At 39.4% G+C, this 10,155-nt stretch overlaps 1 protein-coding gene across 1 annotated transcript; it reads right to left on the bottom strand.

The window, feature by feature from the left end:
• Nucleotides 1-2,155: 2,155 nt before the first annotated feature.
• Nucleotides 2,156-3,400, bottom strand: LOC113755989. The gene has a single exon (XM_027299818.1). It carries the CDS (start codon nucleotides 3,398-3,400, stop codon nucleotides 2,156-2,158), a length of 1,245 nt encoding a protein of 414 aa, XP_027155619.1.
• Nucleotides 3,401-10,155: the final 6,755 nt, after the last annotated feature.

Consider the following 10,155-nt stretch of genomic DNA (forward strand, 5'->3'; position numbering starts at 1 on the left):
ATGTTCTGCCTTAACCTGCTGACATACTAGGCAAGTCTGTACAAATTTCGCCACATCCCTTTTTAAGCCATCCCACCAATAAAGCCCTTTCACATCCTGATATATCTTGTTAACTCCAGGGTGAATAGTATACTTGGACCGATGTGACTCCTCTAGATTTCTCTTTTCAAACTTTCTTCACTAGGTATTACTATTCGATCCCTAAATCTCAAAATGCCTTCAGGTCCTAGCTTAAAATCTAGGGTTTCCCCCCTTCTCACTTTCTCCAAATAACCTTGTACTACCGGATCCTTCCCTTGAGCCTCTTTAATTCTTTCTAACAAAGGGGATTTTAAGGATAGATTTCCAAACAAGATTTTCAACTTTTCTAAACGAGGATTCCAACCACTCGCTTCTTCTAACATATCCCATTCTCTTACCATTAGACCCGCTACTTGAGCCCTTCTACTTAGTGCATCTGCAACCACATTTGCTTTCCCAGGGTGATAATTGATTGAACAATCATAATCCTCAAGAAATTCTACCCAACGCCTCTGTCGCAAGTTCAACTCCTTTTGTGAAAACAAGTACTTAAGGCTCTTATGGTCGGTGAATACCTCAAATGTCACCCCATACAAGTAATGTCTCCACTTCTTCAAAGCAAAAATAACAGCGGCTAAATCTAGGTCATGGGTCGGGTAATTCATCTCATGGGGTTTCAATTTCCTAGAAGCATAGGCCACAACTTTTCCTTTTTGCATTAAAACACAGCCTAACCCTTCTTTAGAAGCATCGGAATATACTACATACCCATCAACTCTCTCAGGTAGGGCTAACACTGGAGCCGTAGTCAATCGCCTCTTCAATTCTTGAAAGCTCGCTTCACATTTAGGGCTCCAAATGAACTTATGATTTTTCTTAGTTAACTCCGTCATTGGCCCAGCAATTTTTGAGAAATCTTTTATAAAACGACGGTAATAACCCGCCAATCCCAAGAAACTTCTAATTTCAGTTGGATTCTCTGGTTGTTTCCACAAAGTAACTGCCTCCACTTTAGTTGGATCCACTGCAATTCCATTCTTAGAAATTCTATGACCCAGAAAAGAAATTTCTTCCAGCCAAAATTCACACTTACTGAACTTAGCGTAAAACTTGTGTTCCCTCAACACTTGTAAAACTATCTCCAAGTGCTTGGCGTGATCCTCTCGGGTCTTAGAATATACTAGAATATCATCTATGAATACCACCACAAATTGGTCCAGATATTTCTTAAAGATTCTCTGCATTAGATCCATGAAAGCAGTTGGGGCATTGGTTAACCCAAAAGGCATTACCGCAAACTCAAAGTGCCCATATCGAGAATTAAAGCGGTCTTAGGTATATCTTCCTTTTTAATCCTCAATTGATAGTACCCTTGTCTCAAATCTAACTTAGAGTACACCACCGATCCTTGCAATTGGTCAAATAATCCATCAATCAAGGGCAAAGGGTACTTATTCTTAATAGTTACCTCATTCAAACCTTGATAGTCAATGCACAATCTCAAACTCTCGTCCTTTTTCTTTACAAACAAAACTGGAGCTCCCCACGGTGAGTCACTTTCCTTAATAAAACCTCTTTCTAGTAGGTCCTGCAACTGGATCTTTAGTTCTTTCAACTCCGCAGGAGCCATTCTATAAGGAGTTTTTGAAATTGGGGCTACTCCTGGAACCAAATCAATCTTAAACTCTATCTCCCTTTCAGGTGGCAGAGATGTTAATTCTTCCGGGAAGACATCGGGAAAATCTTGCACGATTGGTACATCTTCTAATTTCACTTGATCACTAGGGGCGTTAATTAAGAAAGCTAAGAAACCCTGGGCTCCCTTGTGAAGCATTTTCCTAGCTCGAATCCCTGAAATCAAAGCAGACGAAGCTAATCTACCCCTTACATCTAGCTTGAGAGTTGCCTCACCTGGGATGCAAAATTCCACCACTTTAGCTCTACAATCTAGCTTAGCATGGTGGTAAGGCAAAAAGTCCATTCCTATAATCACATCATACCCCTTAAGGTCCAAACTCACCAAGTCAACTAGCATTTTTCGCTCCCCAACCCAAAATTCACACTCCTTATACACTAAACTAGTGAGCATGCTCTTATTACCCGTAGGAGTCCTAACTTCCAAATCATAGGGTAATCATACAGGTTTTACATCAATTCCACACATAAAAGCAGGATTAACAAACGAATGAGTCGTACCGGGATCAATTAAAACCTTAGCTAATCGATGAAAGATTGGAAGTGTACCTTCGACTACCTCCGAAGGGTCAGGTGCAGGTTGACTATCTAGGGCATAAACCCTGGCCGGGACCTTCGGCCGACTCCCTCCAGAAGCAGTTTGCCTAGAACTTGTGGCACCTCCTTGGCTTCCCCCATTCTCGGAAATCTTAGGACAATTAGCAATTTGGTGCTCAGCACTTCCACACCTGAGGCACTTGCCCTCTTTTCTCCAACACTCATTTGCGGTATGATTGGCTTTTCCACAGTAACCACAGGTTATCTGAGGGGTTGACACTTGTACACCTTGTGGAGCACTCCTAGGGGGTCCCCTTCCACTTTGACCTCCTTTCCCTCCAGATCCTCTCGCCCCAGGGCCTCTAGCTCCAGCACCCCTTGCTAAAGCACCTCTCGATGCACTAGGGATATTCACTACTCCAGTTGCTCTACCCATCTTAGGCGGTGGGGCACTTGTAGAAATTGGGTCCCTGCTACCACTAGGGGCATTCCTTTTCCTAGCAAAGAATGACTTAGATTGGGCTCTAGCCGTCTCAAACCTCTGAGTTTTCTCTACGGCATCACTATACGTGTTAATTTGAGCAGTGGCTAGCCCCTCTTGAATCTCCACATTGAGCCCTTGCACAAATCTCCTAATGCGTCTCTGCTCAGTGGCTATCAGGTCAGGGGCATATCGGGCTAATTTAGTAAAGTTGGTTTCATACTCTGCTACACTCATGGCCCCTTGTTTGCACTTAATAAAGTCATCCTCCCTTTTCTCTTGGACTAGAGGTGGAAGAAATTTGGCATTAAACTCACGGGTGAAGTTTGCCCAAGTACTAGGGGTACGGTCTCTATCCCACTTATCCTTAATTAGATTCCACCAAGACCGTGCAGCTCCTTCAAATTGAAATGACGCAAAAGTCACTTTCCGCGTCTCAGTGTAATCCAATGTGGCAAAAATATCAGATATTCTCTCCCACCATCCCTCAGCTATTTCAGGCTCTGGCCCACCTTGAAACTTAGGCGGCCCAAACTTTAGGAACCTCTCCAAGGCCCTATCTTCAGTATCTAACTGCCCACCAGGTTGTTGATGCACTGGTCCAGGACCTTGACGGTCCGTCAAACGTTCTAGCACTTCGGTTATCCTATTAATAGTGGTGGCCATTTGATCTCCGCCCCCGCCCTCGGGTCCCCAAATTTTGGTTCACTTCCGACTCTCTATCGCCCCTTTGATCACGAAGGGGTTCAGCCCGTCTCCCTCGACCTCGACCTCGACTTCGGCGTTGACCTCTACCACGGGGATCCATACCTAGTTATGCCTAATGCAAAACAAGAAGTAAGTATACAGAAATTTACACAAAGTTTAAAGAGCAACGCAGGAAAATTGCATAAAACTGAGGAACAAAGCAGAAAATTATGCCAAATGAAGATCAACTTGAGAGCGATAAAAATAACCACAACTAACACATATATTAACATTCGAAATTCCTACAATTAGCATTTCATTGGGATTTTACAAAAATATAGCACAAAGGTGCTACAAGGTGCAACCAGTCATTCATAATCAAAAGAAGTACAATCACCACAAAAGCAAGCCATACAGTTACAAAAATACAATGGCCCAAGAGTTAGCACCATCCCAACCAATGTTTACAAATTACAAGTCAAAAGAGAGTCTAACTAAGCCTAGTCCTCAGCGGGACCATCAGATGGATTCCCCTCATCAGGATCCTCTTCTGGATCCTCCTCCGGGTCCTCCTCTGGATCCTCCTCAGCACTAGGAGCTACCTCTGAGGCCTCGTCCATCACCTCATCCACCAGCATGGTAGCATCCGCTAGTATCCCAAAAGCTCGCTCACGAACCATGTCTCTCATCCTAGCCACGCTATCCCTTGCTCTCTGCAGCTCCTCACGGTCTGCCTCAGCCCTAGCTCTCTCCTCTATCACCATTCCAGTCAGCTCTGCTACCCTATTCTGCAGATTAGCCACCTTGGCACCCAACTCGTCCACGTCCTGAATCAGGGCTATGTTGGAATTCACCAACTGGCGATGTTCATCGTCTATAGCCAGAACCAAGCGGTTGGGGTAAGAGAAGGTCAACCTACAGTCACACCTAGGAACCCTGGTGTCGGGTGAGTACTGACCACGAGCTCCACCACCCTGAACTTGGTAAAATATAGGCGTAAGAGGCGGCGCGTGACCATTCGCGTGCCCGTTACCATTAGCAGCATGTCCATTCCCGTTAGGGTTCTCCATACCTACAAAACAGCCAAAACTTTCAAAGTTAAACCTTATCACCATTAATTTGATCAATTATCACTTAAAATATATCTAAGTATCTCATTCCTATTTCTAGGAATAAAATACCTAACAATTCTACCAAATACGTTTTAACCTAATGCTCTGATACCACCTGTGGCGACCCCACTTCCCCCTAAGGCGAACCAAAGGGTTGGCGGGTCGCCTGCCTAACTCTCGCCAGGACTCACTCACTCTAGCAACTAATATCACCAAACATAAATTGAAAATAAAACCTTACTCCTCGAGCAAGCTAAGTACTTAAATAAATCATACAATTCAACTTATACAGCCCGAAAATACAATTCCAAGTACCAACGAAAACATCGAGTTTAAAATACTTAATTTACAATTTAAAGTTCCTAACTCAGGGCACAAAAGCACCACAGGATTCACATTTTCCCAAAGGCACAAGAAAATCATCCAAAAGATATTAAAGTATCTCCCAAAGTACGATTACAAAAGTGGGCATTCAAAATATAACATTTCTTTTCTAGTTCTCCAAGACTTCATGCATTTCAGAACCTGTCAAGGAAAACAAATTGGAAGGGATGAGCCAATAGCTCAGTGGTGTCTCGAAACATGCAATTCACATAGGGCAATTTAACAAGTACAAATGGACAAGTAAGCAATTAACAATTTAGAAAAATGAAGTAACATGACAAGAAAAGGATACAGGGCTCTCAGGAGCCAAAGTCCTCGCGCTTGATCAGGTAATTTATAGTAGTTGACACTCCGTCAACTTTCACTACCTAATCTCCATGTAGACATTTTTCCTAATCTACACGTCTCCTAGCAACGACTTTCCCCTTATTTTCGGGCCCGACTCCAACACGAATTTTGCAAGCACTTTTACCAAGACGGCAGAGAGGTACCTCCCACTCTAATAGAGCGTGGTACGTGCATCCGTTTGGTTTAATTAGTCGACGAGACCCCGCTCCAATCGACATTGCAACACTTGTACTTGTGATATTTCACGAAATCACATAGTATATAACATTTCATGATATCTCTAGTAAGTACTTTTAACAAGTAGTTCAACTAGCAGTTAAACACGATTCATGCAAGAGACACTCACCTTAAGTGAAGTGTCTAGAATTCCAAACTTTGACCGAGGTTGTGCCCTTCATCGACTCCTAAAAACATACAAATAATTCACGTAAATTTCTACTTTTGAGTTGGCGAGTTTACTCAAGTCTTCTAGCATTTAATTTCACTCAAAAATCCCAAACTAGCATTAATCGTATTCTCAAAGTGAAATCCACAAATTTTCAAGTGAAATTAAATTTTGAGGTTTCTTTAAAACCAAAAACTTGCTAAATTCGTCAAATGTTCCAATAACCAAGTTCTAGAGTCGTATAAGCAATTAACACCCCTTTGGTGTCACAAGTTGAGAAAAATCACATTTAACCATTTAGAAGAATTTTTCCCCTCTAATTTTCCCCAAAAATATCTTGGAAAATTCTTTTAAGAGGAAATCATATAAACCAAGTAAAACTAGCCGTTGGAATTTCTATAAAATAGAAACTCCTTAAGTTTGCCAAATTCCATTGACCAACTTGGTTCAAGGATTTTCTTGAAGGCAAAAACTTGAGTTTTCAAGAAAATTTCCAAATTTGGCATATTTCTCGAAATATGACATTTGGTCTAATAAAATTCAAAATTATTGACTCGAAATGGACCTAGTAACGAAGATTAATGCTAGAAAACATTTTCGGGACAATTTAATCCACATTTAACCAAAACGAAATCCAAACGTCAAAATCATTTCTAATTTCAAACAAAATTTCTGTTTTGGGTAGCGTCGTGAAGAATAAAATTTTGGTCCACTTTTTGAACGTAAACTCTACTAGATTTTTGTCCCAAATTGAGCTATACACACCCCTTAACTAAACACAAGTCAAATTGGGTTCATGTTAACGTGAAAATCATTTAACATGTCTCATGCAAAGCTGGAAAAATTTCCAAGTACATTTGGTACAAGAAGTCCATTTTCTCTTCAATTTGTCCAAAACTTTTCAACTACCCAAAAATTCGACCAAAATCTGGAAAATTTCCAGAATTTTCGGGTAGCTCAAAGGGCATTTTTCTCTTTGATTTTTCAATGAAATTTCCCATTGTACCAAAGCTGCATTTTCACCAAAACTACTCTACACATATAGGTGAACATATACATGATTTAAATAGCTCAATAACTTCACAAAATCCAGTTCAAAAAGCTGGGCAAAGTTGGAAGAAAAACAGGCCTGCTGGTTCGGTTGCAGAGCAGAAATTTTCTCTTCTCTTTGATCAACCATTTCCAACTTATAATTCATACTTTAAGTCCCTAACAATCACCACTAACTAGTCTAGCCCCCAAATAAACAATCCAGTTCATTAACTAAGCGAAATTTGCAAAACATCAACAGGTACAAATCTGGAAAATTTTCCCTTCTCTCGGCAGCACCCCAGCTTCATTCTAAAAAAATTTTCCCAACATATAACCACCTCAAAACATACATATAGACACATAAAACACCTCTAGCTTCATCAATCATTAGCTTAGAGGATCAGTAACCCAACATGTTTCACCAAGACAAGCTAAAACTTCAAGAACCAAAAGCTGCAACAAATCTGAAATTTTGGCTAAGGGGTGAAGCGGAAGTTTTTGGGTTACCTTTGGTGGTTGTTTACTAGCTAAATGAAGTGCCTAGTTCTCCAAGTTCGCTCCTAGAATCACTGAGGTCAGTCGGCACCCCTTGCACTCTGTTTTCTCTCGGTCAGACCAGTCACCGCAGCAGCAAAGCAGCGACCGAAGATGAGAAGGGCTGGGGTTCTGGGGTTTTTGGTGAGCTTGGGGTGGTTCTGTGGTTGGTGGAAGGAAAAAAAATAGGAAGCTTTCACCCTGGTCTGAACAACCCAGTAGTAGTAGCAGCGGCAGGAGCAACGAGAGTAGCAGCAGCAACAACGATCCTCTCCTTCCTCTTGCTCGATCTGGACAGCAGCAAGAAGTGGAGGTGGAAGCTGAAAATGGAAGCTTGAAGACTATGTGTGAGTGGCTGAAGATGAGAAGCTGTTGGAGCTTGGAAGGCAACGGTTTCTGCTTCTTCTTGCAGCAGAGGAGCGGAAGTTTAGAGGGTAAAAAAAAAAGGTGGTAGCTGGTGACAAGATGGGAGGAAAATTGAGGTAGTCTAAGGAGTAGTCTAATTGACTTTTGGGCATGCTAATAATGGTGGGAAAATTTTGAATTGAATCGCGTTTACGCGCGATAATTTTATCTACTGGTAGAAATTCCTCATCTAGCATTTTCTCAACTGAATTATATATTTTTATAACCTCTACATATCATACAGTTCAACTTAGAGCTATATTGCGTATGGGAGTGCGAAAATCCAACTTAATGTTTAGCCGAACGCGAACCGTCAAATAAATTTTGAAAATTCATGTAAATTAAAATATAACATTTATATAAGTGAAAACATCATTAATAATATAAATACACATTTTTAAATATAAATTCATATTATTTAATAATTTTCAAAGTTTAAATAATATTTACTTTAATTTTCAGAAATTAATGAAATTTTGAGACCCTCACAGTGGGGGGAGATTTTAAGCAATCCTTGCGAACATCTTTTCACATGCATCCACTAAGAGAACGTATGTTGTTGGATAGTCGAAAAAAATTTTTAATCAAGTATTGGTACTTATTAAATGCATGCGTGCAAGTAGGTCTAATTTATTTTGACATAACTAAAAAAATTTGCAAATATTGTTTAGCATGGTGAGTTTGCTTTCCATAGTACTGCGTCTAGTGCTTTATTCCATCCATAAGTAACTTCATTATCTTTTCATCCAAAACATGTTTATTGCAGCAACCTTCTCATAGGTGTTGATCCACATGCCTTGTAAACCTATAATCCCGATTTTTAGTGTATCTTGACTGTCAAAATTTTAGTAAACATCAATTGTAGAGGGGGGTTAGAAGCTTACTTAAGAAGATTATCAATCTCATTAACTTGATTTTGAGCCCAAAATGGAGTTACGTTTTTGCTAATTTCCAGTCTGGCTAGTAATGAATCCAAGATTTCAATATTTTAATAATGAAAACTAGAAAGAAATATGGAAAGGGCAGTTATTGGTATTACTAGTTTTGAAAGGAGTTTGTAATGGTTCGTAAAAGATGGAATGGCAATAACAATATCAAACACTGGAGCTTGGTTGTTCCCTGTCCTACCAACCATATGGTTTTGGTACCAATAATTAAGCATTCAATAGAGGTATTCTATTCTATGTTCATGTCAAAGATTTACCATCACAATAAAGTATAGTCTCCTCAGTATGTTTCTAGGAGTCTTAGTATTTAATGGCAATAACAATATCAAGCACTTGAGCTTGGTTGTTCCTTGTCCTACCAACTGTATGGTTATGGTACCAATGAGTAAGCCTTCAATAGAGGTATTCTATTCTACCGTCGTGTCAAAGATTTACCATCACAATAAAGTATAGTCTTCTCAGTATGTTTCTAGGAGCCTTAGTATTCATAACCAGTTGCTCGGACCATTTGTCTCACCTTCTTCCCTAGCCAACAGTGTTATTCTCTTTGAATGTTATTGAATCCTCTAACATGAAGCCAGAAAAACTTAAGGCATACACATAAGTGTCTTCATGCGAAAATCATGAAACCATCAAAGTGAAAATAAATTGATTTCATCTTTAATTTATTATTCACAATGGGAAAAATAACCAGTTGCTTAGACCATTTGTCTCATCTTCTTCCCTAGCCAGCAAAGTTATTCGCTTTGAAAGTTACTGAATCCTCTTGCATGAAACCACAAAAACTTAAGACATATACATAAGTGTCTTCGTGCAAAAATCGTGAAACTATTAAAGTGAAAACAAATTGATTACATCTTTAATTTTTTATGCACAAATGGAAAAAATAATTAAATTTTTAAAAATGAATTTAGTATCAATTTTTATATCAACATTTTTTATTTAAAAAAATCTTGAATCATTGAATAGATGTTGTAAAGGCATCCAATAAAGAATACTCCTTAATATATGAGGCACCTGAAGTTATGATCTTATGTAAGTGGCTATATGTTTCTGCCTCCTAAAAAAATTATTGAACTCAAGTAAAATGAAAAAAATGAAGCTCATTTCACACCTCATCTAAAATTGTGGGTTATAATTGGTTTATGTGTAGTGTATCTATAGTTTTGATTCTTTGTATCTTATCAATAGGGGTAATGTTATGGAGGAAATTAAGAGGAACCCATGACAAATGTTTCTTTGTCAACTATCTAATGTATAGAAAGCATCAAGGTTGACAGAGGGTGTCAAGATCATGATGATTTCCCAAATCTGAAGGTGAATGACAAGTCAAGGGATATGAATTCGAAAAAGGTCTTAATTCATCTAGGTAAGGAGTAATTAAAAAGATGGGGATCACAAGTAGAAGATTAAGGTTGATGATAGACCAAAGAAAGCTTCGTGCACTAGATGTGTACACTATGAATTCTTAGTAATGGCATTTGATTTAACCAAATCGCCTACTATTTGAATGGACGTCGCAGTGTTTGGTTTTACAAAATGCTTCCAGAACTGTTGTTGAATACAAAGACTACAAGAAGCAAATGC

This window comes from Coffea eugenioides, unplaced genomic scaffold (assembly GCF_003713205.1).
Source record: "Coffea eugenioides isolate CCC68of unplaced genomic scaffold, Ceug_1.0 ScVebR1_1891;HRSCAF=2825, whole genome shotgun sequence".
Taxonomy (NCBI): Eukaryota; Viridiplantae; Streptophyta; class Magnoliopsida; order Gentianales; family Rubiaceae; genus Coffea; species Coffea eugenioides.

Coding starts and splice junctions, on each gene's coding strand:
- LOC113755989 (XM_027299818.1), bottom strand. CDS start 3,400: ATGGCCACCACTATTAATAGGATAACCGAAGTGCTAGAACGTTTGACG.